This window comes from Mustela nigripes, chromosome 2 (assembly GCF_022355385.1).
Source record: "Mustela nigripes isolate SB6536 chromosome 2, MUSNIG.SB6536, whole genome shotgun sequence".
NCBI lineage: Eukaryota > Metazoa > Chordata > Mammalia > Carnivora > Mustelidae > Mustela > Mustela nigripes.
The window spans coordinates 25,913,817-25,938,138 of NC_081558.1; the positions used below are offsets into that span (position 1 = coordinate 25,913,817).

The window sequence follows — 24,322 nt, forward strand, 5'->3', positions numbered from 1 at the left end:
TGTCTGCAGGAGACTCATTTTACACCCAAAGACACCTCCAGATTTAAAGTGAGGGGGTGAAAAAACATTTACCAGACTAACGGACATCAAAAGAAAGCTGAGGTGGCAATCCTTATATCAGACAAATTAGATTTTTTAAAAAGATTTTATTTACTTCACAGAGACAGACACAGCAAGAGAGGGAACACAAATAGGGGGAGTGGGAGAGGGAGAAGCAGGCTCCCCACTGAGCAGAGAGCCCAATGCAGGGCTCACTCCCAGGACCCTGGGATCATGACCTCAATCATGACCTGAGCCAAGGTAGATGCTTAATGATGGAGCCACGCAGGCACCCCAACAAATTAAATTTTAAACCAAAGACTATAATAAGAGATGAGGAAGGACACTATATCATACATAAAGGGTCTGTCCAACAAGAAGAGCTAACAATTTTAAATATTTATGCCCCTAACATGGAGCAGCCAATTATATAAACAAATTAATAACAAAATCAAAGAAACACATTGACAATAACACAATAATAGTAGGTGACTTTAACACCCCCCCTACTGAAATGGACAGATCACCTAAGCAAAAGATCAACAAGGAAATAAAGGCCTTAAATGACACACTGGACCAGATGGACATCACAGATATATTTAGAACATTCCATCCCAAAACTACAGAATACACATTCTTCTCTAGTGCACATGGAACATTCTCCAGAATAGATCAATTTCTGGGTCACAAATCAGGTCTCAACCAGTACCAAAAGATTGGGTCATTCCCTGCATATTTTAAGATCACAATGCTTTGAAACTGGAACTCAATCACAAGAGGAAAGTTGGAAAGAACTCAAATACATAGAGGCTAAAGAGCATCCTACTAAAGAATGAATAGGTCAACCAGGAAGTTAAAGAAGAATTTTTAAAAATCGTGAAAATGAAAACACAACTGTTCAAAATCTTTAGGATGGATCAAAGGGTCCTCAGAGGGAAGGAGATAGCAATATAAGTCTTTGTCAAGAAACAAGAAAGGTCTTAAATATACAACCTAACCCCATACCTTACTAAAGGAGCTGGAGAAAGAACAGCAAAGAAAGCCTAAACCCAGCAGGAGTAGAGAAATAATAAAGGTCAGAATAGGAACCAATGAAAAAGAAACCAAAAGAACAGGAGAACAGATCAACAGATGTAGAAGCTGGTTCCTTGAATGGATTAATAAGATTGATAAACCCTTAGCCAGACTTATCAAAGAGAAAAGAGAAAGAACCCAAATTAATAAAATCATGAATGAAAGAGGAGAGATCACAACCAATACCGAAGAAATACAAACAATTATAAGAATTTATTATGAGGGCGCCTGGGTGGCTCAGTGGATTAAGCCGCTGCCTTCGGCTCAGGTCATGATCTCAGGGTCCTGGGATCAAGTCCCGCATCGGGCTCTCTGCTCGGCAGGGAGCCTGCTTCCCTCTCTCTCTGCCTGCCTCTCTGCCTACTTGTGGTCTCTGTCTATCAAATAAATAAATAAAATCTTAAAAAAAAAGAAAAAGTCAAACTCTCATTCTTTGCAGATGATATCATACTTTATGTTGAAAACCCAAAAGATTCTACCCCCAAACTGCTAGAACTCACAAAAGCATTGAGTAAATTGTCAGGATATAAAATCAATGCAAAGATATCAGTTGCATTTCTATACACAAACAGCAAGACAGAACAAAGAGAAATTAAGGAGTTGAACCCATTTATAATTGCACCCAAAATCATAAGACACTTAGGAATAAATATAACCAAAGAGGTAAAGGATCTGTACTCAGAAAACTATAGAATACTCATGAAAGAAATTGAGTAAGACACAAAGAAATGGAGAAATGTTCCATGCTCATGGATTGGAAGACGAATATTGTGAAAATGTCCATACTACCTAGAGCAATCTACACATTTAATGCAATCCCTATCAAAATATCCTCAACTTTTTTAAAGAAATGGAACAAATAGTCCTAAAATTTGTATGGAACCAGATAAGACCTCACATAGCCAGAGGAATGTTGAAAAAGAAAACCAAAGCTGGGTGCATCACAATTCCATACTTTAAGCTCTATTACAAAGCTGTCATCACATCAAGACAGTATGATTCTGGCAAAAAAAACAGACACATAGATCAATGGAACAGAATAGAGAGCCCAGAAATGGACCCTCAACTTTATGGTCAACTAATCTTCGATGAAGCAGGAAATAATGCCCAGTGGAAAAAAGACAGTCTCTTCAACAAATAGTGTTGGGAAAATTGGACAGCCACATGCAGAAGAATGAAACTGGACCATTTCCTTGTACCACACACAAAAATAGTCTCAAAATGGATGAAAGACCTCAGTGTGAGATAGGAATCCATCAATATCCTTGAGGAGAACATAGGCAGCAACCTCTTTTGGCCTCAACCACAGCAACTTCTTCCTAGAAACATTGCAAAGATAAGGGAAGCAAGGGCAAAAATGAACTATTGGGACTTCATCAAGATCAAAAGCTTTTGCACAGCAAAGGAAACAATCAACAAAACCAAAAGACAACCAACAGAATGGGAGAAGATATTTGAAAATGTCTTATCAGATAAAAGGCTAGTATCCAAAATCTATAAAGAACTTATCAAACCCAACACTCTAAGAACAAATAATCCATTCATGAAATGGGTAGAGGACATGATCAGACATTTCTGCAAAGAAGACATCCAAATGGCCAACAGACGCATAAAAAAGTGCTCACAACATCATTCAGCATCAGGGAAATACAAATCAAAATCACAATGAAATATCACCTCACGCCAGTCACAATGGCTAAAATTAACAAGTCGGGAAATGACAGGTATTGGCGAGGATGCGGAGAAAGGGGCACCCTCCTTCACTGTTGGTGGGAATGCAAGCTGGTGCAGCCACTTTGGAAAACAGTATGGAGGAAGTTGAAAATAGAGCTACCCTATGACCCAGCAATTGCACAACTGGGTATTTACACCAAAGATACAAATGTGGGAATCGAAAGGGGCACAGGCATCTACATGTTTATAGCAGCAACGTCCACAATAGCCAAACTATGGAAAGAGCCTACATGTCCATCAACAGATGAATGGATAAAGACGATGTGGTATACATATACAGTCGAATATTTTGTAGCCTTCAAAAAAAAAATGAAATCTTGCCATTTGCAATGATGTGGTTGGAATTAGAGGGTATTATGCTAAGTGAAATAAATCAATCAGAGAAAAACAATTATCATATGATCTCACTGATACGAGGAATTTGAGAAACAAGACAGAAGATCATAGGGGAAGGGAGGGGCAAAATGAAACAAGATGAAACCAGAGAGGGAGACAAATCATAAGAAACCCATAATTTCAGGAACAAAACTGAGGGTTGCTGGAGTGGAAGGGTTGCTGGAGTGCAGTGCAGGGGGTGGATTGTGGGAGGGATGGGGGTGGCTAGGTGATAGACACTGGGGAGGGTAGGTGCTATGGTGAATGCTGTGAATTGTGTAAGACTGATGAATCATAGAGCTGTAATCCTGAAACATATAATACATTATATGTTAACAAAAAAAATTTTTAAAGAGAATAAAATGAGGATAGCCATGTTAAATTTGGATAAGAAAGTATGACAACAGGGGCACCTGGGTGGCTCAGTCATTAAGCATCTGCCTTCAGCTCAGGTCCTGATCCCGGGTCCTGGGATTGAGCCCTGCAACAGGCTCCCTGCTCAGCGGGAAGCCTGCTTCTCCCTCTCCCACTCCCCCTGCCTGTGTTCTCTCTCTCACTGTGTCTCGCTCAGTCAAATAATTAAATAAAATCTCTTTTTAAAAAAAGTATGACACAAACGAAAAAGTAATTTTAATGTATGAATCAAAATAATTTAAATGCATACCAGTGTTCTGTAACACCTGTCAGTTAAAGGTGTAATGACAAGTCGAGGTGAGTTACCAAGATACTCATAAGCATATTTTACATTGCAATTAATGATACGAACTCGAGCATTTTCAAATTCCCAATAATATCGAAGCTGAGCAAGCCACTGGAAATCTGTATCATGGGAGACACCTAGAAAGAATAAGGTAAAACAAGACACATAATCCTGAAATGGAAAAATAATTTGAAAAATAGGTATCCTATCATTTTTTGTAACAGCAGATATTAAAATAATTTGCTTTCTAATTTATAGCCAGAATCATGTAAATTAAATTCTCTTGAGAGTGAAAACAACATATAGTATAAAACTTGGTTTCTAGAAGCTATTAATATTTTATCTTTAACATTACAGAGAAGAGTTACATACCCATTTCAATCATGTCCATGACCACATCTCTGGCATGGACATCAATTGTAACCAAAGCTCCCAGAGTAATCCTGGTCTGCTTCGACAGTTTTCCCCTTACCAGCTCTACAATATCATTTAGTTGATTCTGAAGTTCCTTATAGTATTTCTTTAATGCCTACAAAATAAAAAAGCAATTAAACTTATATACTCTTTTACAAAACAATTCTGACTTGATATCTTGATATAGAAATGAATTCTAGAACAGAATGAGTTTGTCTAAGCTTCATAAAATACTCAGAACAAGTTTCCAAATAACTATAATTTTAATGCTAGATGTATAAACAGATGGGAAGACTGCCTTTACAAAAATAGATAAGGTAACTAAGAAACATAGCAGTAGAAAAGAATGCTATATGTATACAAAAAATTGCTTTGGGCTACCTGGGTAGCTCAGTTGGTTAAGCATTCGACTCTTGATTTCGGCTCAGGTTTGATCTCAGGGTTGTAAGATCGAGCTGTATTTCAGACTCCATACTGGGTATGGAGCATGCCTAAGATTCTCCCTCTTCCTTCTGCCCCTCCCCTGCATATGCGCTCTCTAAATAAACAAATAAATAAATAAATGCTTTACCTCTGTCCCACCACTTATAACTTCCTGTGTCTCAGAAGTCCAGAACATTTGAGAAACACAGAGTACAACTTGGCCAGGCCACTCTCGAACCCAGTCTTTTCTTGCAGATTCTGGATATGCCTGAACAATTAAAATGCATTTCTAACTTTAAAAGATTATGAAAGGAATAAAAAGCTAAATGTCTAATAATGGGGAAATACAACACTTGATATATTTATAGGCTAGAATATCACATAGTTATGAAAATTTCCAGATGACTATTTAAAAGAAAAATTGTAATAAATTGCTTTTTAAATCATTTGTTTATTCATAAAAGAGTAGTAAAATGAACACTAATATGTTAATAATCAGTTATATCTGGAAAAATGTGATTGTTGATTATTCCAGAAGTTTATTTCTATATATTTTTAAAGATTTTATTTATTTGTTTGACAAAGAAAGACACAGCAAGAGAAGGAACACAAGCAGGGGGAGTGGAAGAGGGAGAAGCAGTCTTCCCACTGAACACGGAGTCTCATGCGGGACTTGATCCCAGGATTCTGGGATCATGACCTGAGCGGAAGCAGACGCTTAACGACGCAGCCACCCAAGTGTCCCAATTTTATACGTTTTTATGCTACTTTGCTATAGGGAGTTGTCAAGCTTTCTATACAGAATACATATCACTTCTATTATAATGAAATGTAAGGGATTTATCAATCTGTAAAAAAAAATTGGTTTAATAGATTATATATTGATGCTGATTTAATTGAAAAGGAGATTATATAATCTAGTGGAAAACTGATTAGTAGCTAGGACCCTTGTAGGATTTATCTATAGCTTTTCTAAAACTTATATGACCAGAGTATATAATTCGAACAATAATAGGGGTGCCTGGGTGGCTCAGTCCTTAGGCATCTGTCTTTGGCTCAGGTCATGATCCAAGGGTCCTGGGACTGAGCTCCACATTGGGCTGCCTACTCATCGAGAAGCCTGCTTCTCCTCTCCCACTCCCCCTGCTTGTGTTCCTGCTCTCGCTCTTGCTCTGTCAAATAAATAAAATCTTCCGAAATATTATATATTTGTTGGGACGCCTGGGTGGCTCAGTTGGTTGGACAACTGCTTTCAGCTCAGGTCATGATCCCGGAGTCCCAGGAGCGAGTCCCGCATCGGGCTCCCACCTCCACAGGGAGTCTGCTTCTCCCTCTGACCTTCTCCTCGTTCATGCTCTCTCTCACTGCCTCTCTTTCAAATAAATAAATAAAATCTTTTTTTTAATTATATATTTTTTGAATTATAAATAATTTAACAATCTGTGCTTTTGAGTTCAAATTATATTCTCATTTTTTTCTAACTTTTTATGTTCAAAATGTATTTAAATAGATTGAGGGTGGAGTTTAATCTCCTAAAAAAATAACAAGCTTCATGGGCGCCTGGGTGGCTCAGTCATTATGCGTCTGCCTTTGCTCAGGTCATGATCCCAGGGTCCTGGGATTGAGCCCAACATTGGGCTCCCCACTCAGCGGGAAGCCTGCTTCTCCCTCTCCCACACCCTTGCTTGTGTTCCCTCTCTCGCTGTGTCTCTATCAAATAAGTAAATAAAATCTTTAAAAACAAAAAAAGAAAAAAATAATAGAAAAATTACTTGCTTCAAGTAATAATAGAGATACAAGTTATAAATTGAAAAAGCTACAGAACAAAATTTGAAGTTGACACTAATGGGAACTGTATTTTTAATACAATAACACCATTAGATAAAACAATGTTAAACATAAAGATATAAATATATTACTTAAATACATTTTATTAGCAACATTTAGAAATAAAAACAAATGACAAGTTTCAAAGAAGGAGAAGTTTCAAAAAATGGATGAGTCATTTATAGACACACAGAAGGTAAATTTCTATACTAATTATGAAATACTTTCATGGATAATGTTGGATTTTTTTCCTACATGTTTTAATCTGTTTGGAATCATAAATAGAAAAAGAAGAGAAAAAGCCAAGATTTATTTGCAGGAATATTAAAGCTGAATAGAATAGCCACTGCAATAAGATGAGCTTCATGGGGTGAAAGAAAGGGGATACCTCACTCACATAAAGTGAGTTGCTGGATTTTAAAAGGCTGCAATGCCTTTTTTTTTTTTTTTTTTTTTTACTACATAACTGTTCATTTGTGTTCCTAAAGACAGAAATATACTGAATTTAATTATTCAAGATTAAGTTAATTGGATCGGCATAAGTAAGGTACATGTCGTACTTCAGTGTTACATTTCTTTCATATATTATATACCCTCTATTAATGTTTGTTTATCTCATTTTGAGTATCTAAGGTATAAACAGCAGATCATGGATTTCACACCCCTGTCTGAGGTTCTTTCTGACCCCAGGCTCTATACACAAGATACCTGAATGCTCTTCCCTTTGCTCTTTATCTCGTTAATTCCTACTTTGGGTCTCACTTTCAATCTCACTCTCTGTAAGAGCCTATCACTAGAAACACCCCCTCCATTCTAAATTATATATACCTTATACTTTCTCATCTCATAAAACCTTTTGTCCTTTATAGCACTCAATCACATATTATCAATTCTTACTAATATCATTATCTTAATAATGTTAGAAACAAAGAGTAAAAAAATAATAAATGGCTTAAAATAATAAGAACCATAAATAGTAATTTACCAACACAAATTCAAAACCTCCTAAAAAGAAAGCACTTGTGGAACACAGGGTGTTCCTGAAATTAAATCTTTGGAAACGCACCAGCCGGGCTGCCGCGATCACATCATGAATACTCCGGAGCATTAAATCTTCCACTTGAATGAGCCACTTTTCCACAGCACCTCGCGCTGCAGATGTGGAAATGAGGGCAATCAGTTCCACTCGCTCCCCTTCAGAGCTATACATGGCCTTAATGTCCAAATTAGGAAGGAATTCCAACTTAGCAATGCCCTCGAAGCATTTTTTTAAATGAGGCTGAACTCTAAGTGGATCTTTGGTCTCTGACAAAATCTCTAACATTTCATCATTAGATAAGAAGAAAAAACTAGAAAACATGAAAATACAAAATGTTTTAGTTCTCCTTCATCATGTATCAGAAAATGGCTTTAGTTATAGCACAATTAATTACCCATCATACCGAGGGAAGAAAAGCCGTTTTTTTTCAAGATATGCATTAAGCCCTTTCATAATTTTCTCCAAAAGTTCGTTGCAGTTCTGCAGTTTTTCCAATAAACCTGTTAGAGAAGTAGCAGCAAGAACCTAAAAGATACACATTCGTTCAGGTCAGCACTTATATACCAGATATAACTGCAAATCCCAAGCATTAGTCTATTGTATATGTCAAAAATGTTGAAATGTCGAAAGGCTTATGAAAATTGTTGTAAAATATTTTGTCATTTAAAATTATTATAATTCAATAAATCAGAAATAGTCTTAACCAAGGATGCAAGTTACAAATGAGAAGTTATAATTGTCATGCATATTTCATTTCTCATATATTCTTCTGAATGATGTGGGAAAAGTCCATTAGGTTGGTGTGTGGTTTAATTTTCACATTTACAGCTGTCAACTGTGAACAATCTACAGTATAAGTTGGTGAACTATATCCCACAGGTTAAATCTGACTTGCTACTAGTCTTTTTTTTTCAGCTTTATAAGTTACAATTGACAAATAAAAATTGTATTTATTTAAGGTGTACAACTTGATGTTTTGATAGATGAATGCACTCTGCTGCCAGACGAATGAGCTAAGAATTTTTACACTTTTAAAAGGATAAAAAATGAAAAAGAAAAATCACATTTCATGGCACATAAAATGTCACTGTCCAGAAAGTTTTATTATACCACAGACACATCCGTTTAGTAACATACTGTCTCTGGCTGCTTTCTCCCCACAACAGTGGTAGAATTGAGTAGTTGCAAAAAGACTGTATGTCCCACAAAGTCTAAAATATTTACTGCCTGCTCCTTCGCAGAAAAAAGTTGCTGACTTCTGATCTACCAGAAATCGTGTTTCACAAAGGTTCTAAGATCACTGTGTAAGGCAAAATCCTTGGAACTCATAGTTTGAGCATATTATTGACTCTCACTAAGTCCAGCATGGCTAATTTTCATCCAGCATTGAAATAAATTGTTACATTGTAGGTTGAAACCCAGATTTAAAAAGTGAATATATATCTTTCAACTATGAGTACTTTGTGTATGAAAAATACATAGTCTGTCTTTCAACATGAGAACACACTTGACAAGGTGCTATACTCACTAGGAGAGACACGTAGCAAGTGAGGTCAACTGAGAGAACAGCAGATCCTATATTTCTATTGCTCCCAAGCATATAAAGTCATTGAGTAGAATGTCAAGTGAATCACCTATATTCATTCTTCCTCCCTTTCTCTTTCTCTCTGTCCATCCCCTTCCTCTTCTTATTTTAGTTTATTTTACAAGAGAAGAATAGCTGTGAGTATCTATCGCAGTCAAATGAGTTAAATATGCATTTGAGGCAGCTGCACCATTAGAGTTATAAGTAGTGTATTGTATGAATTGAAAAGTAAAATTATCTTAATGCTTTGCACTTTCTTCTATTTTTCTGAACTTTTAAGTTTGTATACAATGAGCAGGTTTTGCTTTTGTAATCAGAAAAAAAGAGTCAGATGCTTTTGAATAACCACAGTTAAAGGTTCCCTTTATTTGTAAGAGAAAATAAAGACTTCACCTTTGGATCTTTTGCACAGAACTTCATGATATCTCTCCAATGTCTGTCTACTGTCTGAAACTGACGCCCTTCTTCTGGCATCTGTTGCATGATATCCTCAGAACAAAATATGGGCTCCAAGTACAGCCACTGAGCTTGTACTTTTAACCATTCATCAATCGTTTCTTGTATTCGAATCAAGCGGTCCTCCCAGGCCTTAATGAAAAGCACACCATACTAAATTCCAGTTATTAAATAAAAGCCATAAATTACAACAAGGAGGAACACCTGGAAGGCTCAGTCAGTTAAGTGTCTGCCTTCAGCCCAAGTCATAATCCTGGGGTCCTGGGATCAAGTTCTACATCAGACTCCTTGATCAGCTGGGAGCCTGTTCCTCCCTCTGCCTGCTACTCCCCCTGCCTATGCTTGCTCTCTCTCTGACAAATAAATAAATAAAATCTTTTTAAAAAATTACAGCATGGAATATTTACTTAAAATTTACTGTTATTTTTAAATCAATGCCAAACAGCTCAAGGTCATTTATGGGTATCACATGGATTTAGAAAAACTCTAGGAAGTCCCAGGTTTTCCTAAGTCATTGGAACTCACCATAGGAAATGACTATAGCTATCTAGACCAATTTCTTTATCTTTAGGGAATGATTCCAAGCCTGAAAATCATCCAGAAAAGTCCTGCTGTACAACAGTGCTTATCAACCCAGGGGCTATTTTGCCTTCCACCCCAAGGGACATTTGACAATGTGTGGAGATATTTTAATTTGTCACAACTGAGGGGTGAAGGTACTACTAATATCTCATGGGTAGAGGCCAGGAACATCGCCAAACTTCCTAACATGTACAAGACAGCCCCCATGACAAAGAATTATTGAGTGCAACATGTTATTAGTACCAGGTTGGGAAATCCGACTCTACATTAACACAACTTTGAGGGGGGCAGGAGGGGGGACAAGGAAACAGGTCCCCTTAGTCTCATAGGTCTTCTAGAATTGACAAGATATTTCACTAGCTGAAGATCATTATACGATTTCTTTTGTTCTTAAATATATGGCCTATATTCTATGTGTCAAGAAATTAGGTCTCTTGTTTTTATTGTTTTAAAAGCTCTTAGAGCTTTTAAATTTTTTCATAAATTCTCTCTTGTTAAATAAGAAAATTCTACAGAAGACATAATATCTTATCAGAAGAAGCAGACCAGCTTGGTTTATGGGAAAATGTGTAGCATTAGGTCCTTTTGAAAGAACACTACTCCATCTTCTCCAAATTACTGAGAGCCAAGGTCTTCTATGGAGAACTATTTATGTTCAAATTAAAACCAGACTACCTCAGTTTGAATCCTAGTTTTGTCAATTATTACCTGGGTAAATGTGGGTAAATTACCTATCTTCCTATGGCTTGGTCCTTATCTCTGAGTACAGAAAACATTGCCCATCTTGAACACCTGTTATGGGGGTTAGATGGTTTAATAAATGTAAAGCCTCTAGAGTAGGGGCTATAAATATCAAGGGAAGCATCCATTTGTTGTCTGTCTTTTCCCCCATTTTATATAGCCCCCAATTAGAATTTTGATACTAGCCATGATGCTATTATTATAATTTGTGTTTGCTTTCTGTATCTACCTATATCAATTATAAGAATATGAAATAATCTTATAGCCTCAAATATAATTTGTTTTTATATCAAGTGGACCATAATTCATTAATTATTCTAAAGGACTCTCAAGCTTGTTGTTTACAAATATAGCTAAAGTATAGTATATAGAACTTCATTACAAGTTACAAGAATGAAACAGTGTCTAGACTATCTAAAGTTAGAATCAGTAGTACCAACTCTTTTCCTTCCAAGTCTATCACTGTCATTGGGGAATTTCTGTGGTTTTTTTTTTTACTCTATTTTACTTTTCCAGTGTTCCAAGATTCATTGTTTATGCATCACACCCAGTACTCCAGACAATATGTGCCCCTCCAAGTTTTTTTCTAATAAAAAATTTGTTCTTTTCAAAATTATTAGAGTTAATGTCTCAGATCTGTTCTATAAGGCTTCACATTAATTTTAAATATCTGTTCCTGTATGTCACCAAATCTATCCAACAAGCTTATTCCCACAAGAATACATACATAATAAGGTAACAATTTTTATAAATGACCAGAAGTTATCATATTTAGCATGCCTTGATCTCTTTTTCAAATGGTTTGATGAAAGGTGAGCCTCTCATTGTCTGAGTTTTTATAATTTGATCATCAAGGAGAGCCTGAATCTCATCCACTGAAGAAAGAATAGAAACTCCAGTATCACGATACGGACTTATGTGAAAAGCAATGTCATCCCAGGTTCCCATCATTGTATGCAGGGCTTTCTCTAATGAAAATTCCTAAAAGGGAGAAAAGGAGAAAGAAGGGGATGGCAAAGAAAAGTCTTATATACTGTATCAACTTGCCCTGGTAAATTCAGTAAGCACTGGATGAATTACACGGTCATTTTCTTAGTATAAGACACTATAACTCTCTTTAGGTTAAAAGGGTTTCTCAAACAGTTTAAAGATTCCTAAGAAAAATAGTGTAATTTAAGAAAAATTCACTTTAAGAAAACTACTACTGTCAGTATTAAAGTAGACACTGGGGTGCCTGGGTGGCTCAGTGGGTTAAAGGCTCTGCCTTTGGCTCAGGGCGAGCTCTCTGCTCGGCGGGGAGCCTCCTTCCCCTCCTCTTTCTCTGCCTGCTTCTCTTCCTACTTGTGATCTCAGTCTTTCAAGTAAATAAATAAAATCTTTATTAGGTAGACACTAGACTAAAATACGTGTTGAACTTTCTGGGAAGTAGCCTTTCTATAAGATATAGTCTGAAGATACTTCCTGTATATTTCAAGAACCCTAGAAAGCCATACTTGTTCTACTAGAATACATACACATCACATGACAAACACACACATTAAAAAGTCAAAGGAGACATTTCTAGTCTGGATTTCCTACGAAGAAGTAGTATAAAAGTATACACTTCATGGGGGGAAAAAAGAGTGGTCTCCCATTGTGTTCCTTCATCTCCTCCCACTACTATCCAGTACTATACACTCAACCCCAGCAAAAACTATGATCATTTGATTAACAAACTCATCACATAAATGACCTTTCAAATAAATGATTTTTGGTTGATCTTCATATTTACCTTGCTTGCACCTGCACTTATCACTTCAAATTTTTCCAAGTATGGTGTAAGGTTTAATTTTAAAATTTTTCTCAGAGTAGTTCCAGAGTCTGGAGTCAAGTCATAGCCTACAATTTCTGATATCTGCTTCCAGTGACGAGGTCTCATTCCTGGGTTGCACAGGATAGAGACAGTAGGGATATAATCCTAAAGGTGAAAATATAAATAATAATGAGTCTCTCTTTTTGACTGTCATGCACACATAGATTTTATAGATAAAGCCTCATTAGTGTAAAGGCTACAGTTCTTGAAATTATTTGACATATTTGATGAGTCCAGTCAAAATCCTGATTAGATTTTAGAGGAGAAGGGAAACTAACAAAATGATTCTAAAGTTCATCTGCATAAATAAACATTTAGAAATAGCCTAGAAAATTTTAAGAGCAAAAAGGAGAGGGGTAAATAATCTATCTGATATCAAACTATATGATTAGACTATGTTAATTAAAACTGTGGTATTATTATAGAAACACAAGTTGTTCTATATATTATATGTAGAAACATGTAACATAATATATAGTTATAAATACACGCATATACACACATAACATAAAAGGGGGAAAAGTCTGCACCAAAATGCCAAAATGTAACTTCTGTTTAGAAGTGAAAATTAACTACCAAGTGAAAATACCTAGTTTATCATTCTTGATACTGACATTAGAACATTTTCTTTATTTTTTAAAGTTCTTTTTATTATTATGTTCAATTAGCCAAAATATGGTAAATCATTAGTTTTTGATATAGTGTTCAATGATTCATTAGTTGTATATAACACCCAGTGCTCATTACAACTCATGCCCTCCTTAATTTTCTTTAAAATCAAGAACAAGATAAACATACCTATTATTACTACTTCTAATGTACACTCTATTGAGTCTCCAAGCCAGTGAAGTAATATAAGCAAATAAAAGTTACAGGGAAGAGAAATTTTAAAAAGCAAAACTACCCAAAGAAAACAAAAATATGAATTCAAAAAGATATATGCACACCATGTTTACTTCAGTATTATTTATAATAGCCAAGACATGGAAACAATCTAAGTGTCTATTCAACTGATGAATGAAAGAGGATGTGGTATACATATAATGGAATATTATTCAGCCATAAAAAAGAATGGGATCAGGGCCCCTGGGTGGCTCAGTCAGTTAAGCCTCCAACTCTTGATTTTGGGTCAGGCCATGATCTCAAGGTTTTGAGATAGAACCTCAAAGCACACTTTGTGCTGGGCATGGAGCATGCTTAGGGTTCTTCTCTCTCTCTTCTCCCTCCGTCCATCCCCCCCAACTCACACAAGTGTGTATACTCTCTCTCTGAAAAAAAAAAAAAGAATAATAAGTCAAGCAGAGAAAGACAACTATCATATGATCTCTCTGATATGAGGAAGTGGTGATGCAACATGGGGGCTTAAGTGGGTAGGAGAAGAATAAATGAAACAAGATGGGATTGGGAGGGAGACAAACCATAAGTGACTCTTAATCTCACAAAACAAACTGAGGGTTGCTGGGGGGAGGGGGTTTGGGAGAAGGGGGTGGGATTATGGACATTGGGGAGGGTATGTGCTTTGGTGAGTGCTGTGAAGTGTGTAAACCTGGTGATTCACAGACCTGTACCCCTGGGGATAAAAATATATGTTTATAAAAAATAAAAAATTAATTAAAAAAAAAAGAATAAGATCATATATTTGCAACATGGATGGACCTAGAGGGTATAATGGGGAAAAAAAACCTGACATTGTTCACAGATTATTGTCTATGTACAATGACTGGATATTAAATTAATATAAGGAAAATTTTTTTAAAATACTGTATATAAGCCATTACTATATATAATTAACAAAAAAGACCAATTTACCATAACAACAATAAAATAAAGTACCTAGGGATAAATTTTGTTTAATATTTTAAAGTTTAGGGGCACCTGGGTGGCTCAGTGGGTTAAGCCTCTGCCTTTGAGTCATTCTCAGGGTCCTGTAATCAAGCCCTGCATTGGGCTCTCTGCTCAGCAGGGAGCCTGCTTCCCCCCCTCCCTCCATCTGCCTCACTGCCTACTTGTGATCTCACTCTGTCAAATAAATAAATAAAATATAATTTTTTTAAAGTTTATTTATATATTTTTTAGTAATCTCTACACCCAACTTGTGGTTCACACCCACAACCCTAAGATCAAGAGTCACATGCTTTTCCAACTGAACCAGCCGGGTGCTCCTACCTAGGAATAAATTATGTGAAAACTGTGCAAAGCTATTTTGGAGAAACCATATAATTTTATTAAAAGATGTTAAAGAAAATCTAAATACCATGATAAAGATAGATTCATTATCATATAAGTGACAAAGGATTATTACTTAGAATATATTATAAAAAAAAATTCCATAAACTAACAATAAAAATTCAGAAACAACCACTAAAACAAAAGTGACAAAAGAGTCAAAGGGCATAAAGAGACATTTCACAGAAGAAGAAACATGAAATGTAAGTACTTTGAGGGATTTTTGTTCATAAGACTACAAGTAGGAAAATCAATGAATTAGGTAACTAAATAATGTAACTAATTACGTAACTAAGCAGTGAAAATAAAGGATGAGTTTTAGAAACATAAGGCTGAGTGAAAAAAATCAAGTCATGTAAGACTACAAATAGATGATATATTTGTATAAATTGTTACATATGAATGTGAGCAAACAAAAGAGAATTACAATTTATGACATACTTATTTTTAAGGGGGTAAAAGGGTTTAAGATAGGGAAGGATTACATAGAGAGAAGCAGGAGTATTGATAATCTTCCGATTTTAAAAAATAGGGAAGGATTCATGCATGTTCATTTTCTTCATAGCTTACAAATATGTAACATATATTCTTCAACTATTAGATAATAAAAATGTATTAACAAAGAGAGACAGAGAAAGAACACTTATCTTTTCCTGTTCCAAGCCCAACAAAATCATACTGATACTTCTGGTCACCTCCTTAGTAAAGCCTTATCTGTTTTCCAAATGACAAAATTAATTGCTCCATGCCCTTTTCTTTCAAAGGATACTGCTATCCTCTACCCATGAATTTCTCACTCTGCCTCCTATTACCAGTTGTTTACAGTCACTTCTCTTGCTACATTGTGTTCTCTCTGAAGGACAAAAGTCAATTCATGTGACCTGTACAACAAAAATACTGAACTAGAAGACTAATTATTAACATTATTATTATTAACTAATGTCAATATCCAAGCCACTAATTATATAAAAAAATTGTAAAAAGACAATTAGATTGAAAAGAAAAACATAAAACTAGCTCTATTTACAGGTTACATGATGCTGTATATAGAAAATTCTAAGGAATTCAGTTTTTAAATTTTTATTTTATTTTTATATTTTACTTATTTATTTGTCAGAGAGAGAGCACAAGGAGGGAGCAGCAGGCAGAGGTAGAAGCAGGCTCCCCACTAAGCAAGGAGCCCAATGCAGGACTCTATCCCAGGACCCTGGGATCATGACATGAGAGGAAGGCAGCCACTTAACTAACTGAGCCACCAAGGTGTCCCTTAATTTTATTTTTAAGTAATCTGGACACCCAAGTGGGGCTCGAACTTACAACCCTGACATCAAGAGTTGCATGCTCCACCGCTTGAGCCAGTCAGGTGCTCCACTATGGAATTCATTTTAAAACCATTAAAACTAATAAATGAATTCAGCAAGGTTGCAGGATACAAGACCAACATATAAAAATCAATTGTACTTCTATAAACTAGCAATAAAAACCCAAAACTGAAAGTAGAGGGGAAAAAATCTCATATATGATAGCATCAAGAAATATAAAATAGGGACGCCTGGGTGGCTCAGTTGGTTAAACCACTGCCTTTGGCTCAGGTCATGATCCCAGGGTCCTGGAATCGAGTCCCGCATTGGGCTCCTTGCTCAGTAGGGAGCCTGCTTCTCTCTCTACCTCTGCCTGCCACTCTGCCTGCTTGGGTGTGCTTGCTCTCTCTCTCTCTGACAAATAAATAAATAAAATCTTTTTAAAAAAGATAAAATAGGAGTAAGTCTAATAAAAGAAATGCTACACTTATAGACTGAAAATTACAAATGATTATTAAAAGAAATTAAAGAAGTCCATCAACAGATGAATGGATGGATAAAGAAGATGCGATATATATATATATATATATATATATATATATATATATATATATGAATATTATGCAGCCATAAAAAATGAAACCTTGCCATTTGCAATGACATTGATGGAACTATAGGGTATAATGCTAAGCAAAGTAAGTCAATCAGAGAAAGAGAATTATCACATGATCTCACTGATACGCAGAATTTGAGAGGCAGGGCAAGGAGTCACGGGGGAAGGGAGGGAAAGATGAAACAAGATGGGACTAGGGACAGAGACAAACCATAAGAGACTCTTAATCTCAGGAAACACACTGAGGATTGCTGGAGGGGATGGGGGTGGGAGGGATGGGGTGGTTGGGTGATGGACATTGGGGAGGGTATATGCTATGGTGAGTACTGTGAATTGTGAATTGTGTAAGACTGATGAATCACAGACCTGTACCCCTAAAAAAAATACATTATATATTAATAAAAATAATTTTAAAATAGAGAAAGTAAAAAAAAAAAAAGAAGAAGAAGACTAAATAAATGTAAAAATACCTCATGCCCAGATACTGGAAGAATTAATATCATTAAGATGGCAGTACTTGCCAAATCTATCTAAAGATTCAATGCAATCCCAGCTTCCCTTTTTTTTTTAAGGTTTAAAACATATTTTAATACGCTGATGCTGCATTATTATTCCATTTCTCAAAAAAATCCCAAAGGTATCAGGGACAAATAAAATCTGATACAAGTAAAAAATGCACAGCATAACTATCTAAGACAGGTACACCTAAGAGTTACTGACCTTCAGCATACAGTAACATTATCCCCAAATTTGTATTAGATCTATCAAGAAGAGCTGTGAACAACAATATCATAGCCACAAAGGGCCCATTCCTGGGTTGTCCTTATCCAAGGAAAAGATGGTGGAAAGATTTTTCTTAAAGATATAATAAATGAAAATCTCTAAGAGATTTCATGTCTTCCTTAGTAATTATTCATGGATTATGCAACCATTTTTTAGATATGACACCAAAAGCACAAACAACAACAAAAAAAATAGATAAATGAGACATCATCAGAATTTAACACTTTTGTGCCTCAAAACACATCATCAGAATAAATGGGAGAAAAAAATTATATATATATATTTTTTAATTTAAATTTTAATTAATTAATTTATTTATTTATTTTGAGAGAGAGAGAACCTGTGCCTGGATGCAAATGGCAGAGGACAGGCAGAGGGAGAAAGAGAATCTTTTTTTTTTTTTTAAGATTTTATTTATTTATTTGACAGAGATCACAAATAGGCAGAGAGGCAGGCAGAGAGATAGGGAGAAGCAGGCCCCCTGCCGAGCAGAGAGTCCAATGTGGGGCTCAATCCCAGGAACCCAAGACCATGACCTGAGCCGAAAGCAGAGGCTCAGCCCACTGAGACACCCAGGTGCCCTGAGAAAGAGAATCTTAAACCAGCTCCATACCCAGCCTGACGCAGGGCTCAATCTCATAACCCTGAGATCATAAACTGAACTGATATTAAGAGTCTGATGCTTAACCAACTGAGCCACCCAGGCGCCCCAGGAGAAAAATTTTTAAATCATAAAGGACTTGTATTTGCAATATACCAAAAAACCCCACAATTTAATAAAGAGAAAAATAACCCAACTTAAAAGTGGACAAAGGATTTAAGCAGATATTTCTGCAAAGGAAATACAAAAATGATCAATAAGCACATGAAAAGATGCTCAATATCTTTACTCATTAGGCAAATATAAATCAAAACCACAATGAGATACCACTTCATACTCATTGAGATGGCTATGCTCAAAAAGACAGACAATAAAAAGTTCTCACAAGGATGTGGACAAATTGGAAACCCCATGCATCGTTGATGGGAATGTAAAATAGTGCAGCCACTTTGGAAAATAGCTTGACAGGAATGCCTGGGTAGCTCAGTCGGAAAATAGCTTGACAGTCCCTCAAAAATTTAAACACAGAATCACCATGTAACCCCACAATTCTACTCCTAAGTATATACCCAAGAGAAGTGAAACATGTCCACACAAAAACTTGCACATGAATATTCTAGTGGCATTATTCACAAGACCTAAAAAGTGAAAATAATGTAAACATCCATCAAGTGATGAATGGATAAATGAAATGTGATATACCCATATAATAGAGTATTATTCATCAAGAAAAAAGAATGAACTATGATATATATTACAACACTGAAGAACTTGAAAACATATGCTAAGTGAAAAAAGCCAGTCCTGAAGGCCATATACAATGATTCCTTTATATGAAATGTCTAGGGTAGATAAATTCAGAGACACAAAGTAGATTAATAGTTGCCATGCTCTGGGAGAAAGAGGAAATGGGGAGTGACTTTTAATAGTTAAGGGCTTGGAACACCTAAGTGGCTCATCTGGCTAAGCATTTGCCTTCAGCTTGGGTCAGCAGGGAGCCTGCTTCTCCCTCTTCCCCCTGCTCGTGCTTGCCTTCTCTCTCTCTCTCTCTCTCTCTCTCTCTCTCAAATAAGTAAAACTGTGTTTTTAAAAAAAATTCTATTTATTTATTTATTTGACAGAGATCACAAGTAGGCAGAAAGGCGGGCAGAGAGAGAGGAAGGGAAGCAGGCTCCCTGCTGATCAAGGGTCCTGGGATGCAGCCCTGAGTCAGGTTCCCTGCTCAACAGAGAGTCCGTTTCTTTCTCTCCCTCTGCCCCCCTCCCTGCTAAGGTGCTCTCTCTCTTGCTCTACCTCTCTCTCTCATATGAATAAAACTATTTTTAAAAAGATTTTTATGTATTTATTATTTATTATTTTTTAAAAGATTATTTATTTATTTATTTATTTGACAGAGATTTATGTGACAGAGATTACAAGTAGGCAGAGAGGCAGGCAGAGAGAGAAAGAGGGGAAGCAGGCTCCTTGCTGCGCAGGAGCCGGATGCGGGGCTCGATCCCAGGACTCCAGGATCATGACCTGAGCCGAAGGCAGAGGCTTTAGCCCACTGAGCCACCCAAGCACCCCTCAAATGAATAGAACGTTTTTAAAAAGAAAGAAAATAGAGAAGATAGAACTTCCCATTTGTTTCATAAGGTCAATATAATCCTAATACCAAAACCTGACAAAGACATTACAAGAAAATTAAGATCAATGTCCTCTCTACTCAAGAATCCTCAATAAAATGTTAACAAATAAAAAAACTATGAAAGTACTAGAAGAAAACATTATCTTGGAATGAGGAAAGCATTTCTAGCTATAATTTAAAATTCAGTACACAAAGGAAAAGAATGGGGGCACCTGACTCAGTTGGTGGGGCATGAAACTCTTGATCTCAGAGTGGTGGGTTCGAGTCCTATATTGTGCATAGGGATTACTTAATTTTTTTTAAAAAGGAAAAATAATGAAAACTACATAAAATAAAAACCTTCCTTTCCCATTAACTATGGAATAATAAATCTAAATTCAAATAAAAACATAAAAAGGCTTCTGCAAGGATGTACCTGGATGGTTCAGTTGGTTAAACATCCAACTTAGTTTCAGTTCAGGTCATTATCTCAGAGTGGTGAGATCGAGCCCTAAGTAGGGCTCTGTCCTCAGCAGGGAGTCTACCTGAAATTCTCTCTCTTCCTTTCCCTCCTCTGTCCCTCCTCCTCTTGCTCATGCTCCCTTTGCTCATGCTCTCTCTCAAACAAAATAAAATTAAATGATAAATAAGTAAATAAATATCTTTTTTTTTAAAGATTTATTTATTTATTTGACAGACAGAGATCACAAGGAGGCAGAGAGGCCGGCAGAAAAAGAGGAGGAAGCAGGCTCCCTGCTGAGCAGAGAGCCGGATGTGGGGCTCGATCCCAGGACCCTGGGATCATGACCTGAGCTGAAGGCAGAGGCTTTAACCCACTGAGCCACCCATGCACCCTAAAAATCTCTTTTTAAAAAAGGCTTCTGTAAGACAAGAGCCATGATAAAGTCAAAAAAACAAATAACAAATATTTGCAAAACACATCATAGACAAAGCTTAGTCTCTCTAATATATATGTTTTACATATAATAATATATATTGTTTTAATACATGTGTGTTTTAATGTCCTAGGAAATTAATACATCATAGAAATATTAACATAATTAATATTAATATAGAAATATAAATAAGATTAATATATATTATATCCTAGAAATCAGTAAGAAAAAAACCAATAATTCAATAGACAGACAATGGTAAGACCCAACAGTTCACAAAGAAATACAAAACATTCTTAAATATATACAAATGTGCTTAATACTTTATGTTATAAGAAAAATGAAAATTCTCTTAGCAGATTAGCAAAAACCCAAGTTTGAGGATATTCTCTTGTTGAGGGTGATGAGACTTTAAATAGGTATAGCCCCTATGTAAGGTCATTTGACCATAGATTTTAACCTGGCATTTACTATTATTCTGGAATTTACCTTGCAGTCACAACTTCACACACACAGGAAATCTAGTACCAATATATAATATTATATAGTTCCAAAGAAAAAAGAGAGAGAGAAAAAGGTAATACAGGATGAGAAAACTCTCAAAGATAAAGTAATCAAAACAAAGGGGGAAAATAATACATACAGTATACTATATTTTATGTAGAAAGATGGAAGAATAAGGATATATATTCACATTGTTATATATGTACCCAAATTCTGGAAGTAGACACATGAAAGTCATAACATTGATAACCTGAGTTATATGGGTGAGAAGCATGGGAAGGAGACTTTCCAGATACAACTTTTCTTATTTTAAGTAGGTCCACACCCAACATGGAGCCCAATACTGAGCTTGAACTTACAACCCTGAGATCAAGACCTAAGCTGAGATCAAGAGTCAGATGCTTAACCAACTGGTGCACACAGGTGCCCCTCAAATATATCGTTTTATATTTTATAAGTCACACAGCTATATTAAGTATTGAAAACTATTTTAAGTGGTTTCTTTAAAAAAAAATTCAGGCAGCTCATGGAATCTCTGAGAGCACTGGGCAAAGACAGGAACAATGCCCCAAATCCCATCCAAGTTTGCACTCTGAACATGCACTTCTCTGCTGCCTAGGGATGCTGGAGGCCTTATTCATTGTCACAAAAACAATTATCCCCTTGTGAATATGACTGAAGCCTGGGAGGCTAAATAGCTTGTCCAAGGTATGCCACTACCAAGCATGGAATTGTGATACAAACCTAAGTGGTGTGACTTCAAAGCTTTCCCAACTAATTGATACCCTTCAGTGTTGCCCTTGGATAGGCTGACTGGTCTGCACTAGTTGTTTTTTACCCTCTATATGGTTGTGGCTAGTCATTCTAGGCTTTGCTATTTGCCATGCATTGTTCTACGAAGGAACTGATTTCATTGACTTTATCAGTAAAGGATGAAGCATGGATTTAGTAATAGATCAAGTTTTCCAGATTCAGCTGGATTTGCTTCCAAATCTTTCTCTTTCTCTCCATTAGCACTGGATGATGTGAACAGCTCCTCCCAGGGCTTTCTAAAATGTCATGAAATGTGTTCGTACCTTAAAAACTTTTATCTGCTCCATTACTGTGGAGCACATAGTAATAGTAGGATTCTCCTTCGGTTCTTCTTCAAGTCTCTCTTCTCCTAGAGATCGCCTTTTTGCTGCCTTTCTTTTTTCTTGTAATTCCTTCTTTTGCTTCATTTGGAAAAATTTCAGTGTCTTAAAAATTTCTCGGGAAAATTCATCCACATCAGCTTCCATACTTTCCCCATTAAGGTCCAAAAACCCTCCATCCATCCACCTGAATTGAAAGACAAAATATTAAACTCAGAAACTTCTGGAACGCAAAGGAGGACTTAGAGATTCTTTAGGCTATGCTCTTCATTTAGGAGAAACAACTATGGGCAAGAGCAATTAGCAGTTTTTCTCAATCACATAGGTAGAGCTGATGGTAGAGAAAAGATCAACACCATCATCTTAGCCATGCTGCATGTGCTAAAATATGTATCAGAGTATAAATGGATGACTAAAAGTAGCCAAATGAAATGCAGATTTGACTTCAGAAATATTAGTCAACTTCAGTAACTGCATAAAAAAGTGAATTAGCTCTGAAAAACCCAAGTGAGACTTTATAAATTAGTAAGGTCAGGTGCTACTTTAGCACCAGTTGGCATTTCTCCTGTAAGACAGTTGGTTCTCTTTCCAATAGACGAACATGTCCTACTTTTAAAAACTTAGCCAACAGCAACATCAAAAAATCACTATACATCTTACAAATCCTTTTACATAACTTGCTTAATTTTTATTACATTACCAGAAATTACCGTTTTTCTGTTCGTTGCCACTTCAGAACAAGATTGAAAAACTTCTGATAGGGCTCAATGTTCACTTTCAATTTATCCAGTTCAGGATACTTTGTCAATTCCCATTTGAAAAGTTCCTCTTCTTTATTAATAAACTGAACTGCTTCCTCAGATTCCTGAATACGTTTCTGTAGTTGCCTTACATCTGTCACATACTGAAAGCAAATAATTTTTTGTCTTAAGAAATATCCAAGTAATGTTATAAAAAAAATAAGATTATATGACACTGCATAGGTTGTATCCTTGCATTTACACTGCAACTTAATTTTTTTAAAGATTTTATTTATTTGAGAGGGAGAGAGAGAGCATGAGCAAGGGGGAGCAGCCTCCCAGCTGAAGAGGGGGACCAATGCAGGACTCGACCCCATAATTCTGGGATCATGGTCTCAGCTGCAGGCAGACACTTAACCGACTGAGCCACCAGTCACCCACACTGCAACTTTAAATATCAACTTTACAACACTACTATGATATGAAGCAAAAGATATGGTTCCATCTATTTTACAGATAGAAAACTAAGTCACAAGAAAGATCACATAAGTAATACAAGTTCCAGGCCTAAGAGTCGGACCCCTCTTTGCCATAATAAGTATGTTTTTCTATATTTTTCAATGTATGCAAAAATATTCAGTATTAATCTACAAGCCTATCAGAGCTATTCTCTTCTGTGTTTATCATACCTGTTGCATGCGGTCCAATTCTGCAAATTCTGTAAATTCTTCCATGCGCCGTGATTCCTTTTCTATTTCCAAAATCAGTTTCTCTCTCTTGGCAATTAGCTCATTTTCCTTTTTATGTTTAGCATTCTCAATGAGCTTTTTAAAAGACAATTTGATCAGGTTAATTATTTTGTTACAAAGGAAACTTAAAAGTCAGAAATTTGAATGCTTTCTATGGTAATAAAAAACACCACAGAAGTAAAAATGAGTACAAAAAATGTAACACTAATATAAAAACACAAAAAAATAATAAACCACCCAGAAAATTTTTCCTAGCTCTCTGAAATGACCTTTTATATTAATTACATACTTTATTTAACAAATGCTGGGATAACAATAGAAGCTACCTC

General features: G+C 36.0%; 1 protein-coding gene across 1 annotated transcript in view; it reads right to left on the minus strand.

Moving 5' to 3' along the window:
- Positions 1-24,322, minus strand: part of DNAH12 (dynein axonemal heavy chain 12) — a 209,709-nt gene that overhangs the window by 141,644 nt on the left and 43,743 nt on the right. The window contains exons 14-24 of the mRNA XM_059387847.1: positions 23,934-24,068; positions 23,215-23,408; positions 22,448-22,691; positions 12,761-12,946; positions 11,770-11,970; positions 9,604-9,798; positions 8,029-8,150; positions 7,653-7,935; positions 4,908-5,027; positions 4,295-4,451; positions 3,887-4,059 (exon numbers count right to left, since the gene is read on the minus strand). Coding sequence (XP_059243830.1) covers positions 3,887-4,059; positions 4,295-4,451; positions 4,908-5,027; positions 7,653-7,935; positions 8,029-8,150; positions 9,604-9,798; positions 11,770-11,970; positions 12,761-12,946; positions 22,448-22,691; positions 23,215-23,408; positions 23,934-24,068 — 2,010 coding nt within the window. The remainder of the gene's footprint in view (positions 1-3,886; positions 4,060-4,294; positions 4,452-4,907; positions 5,028-7,652; positions 7,936-8,028; positions 8,151-9,603; positions 9,799-11,769; positions 11,971-12,760; positions 12,947-22,447; positions 22,692-23,214; positions 23,409-23,933; positions 24,069-24,322) is intronic.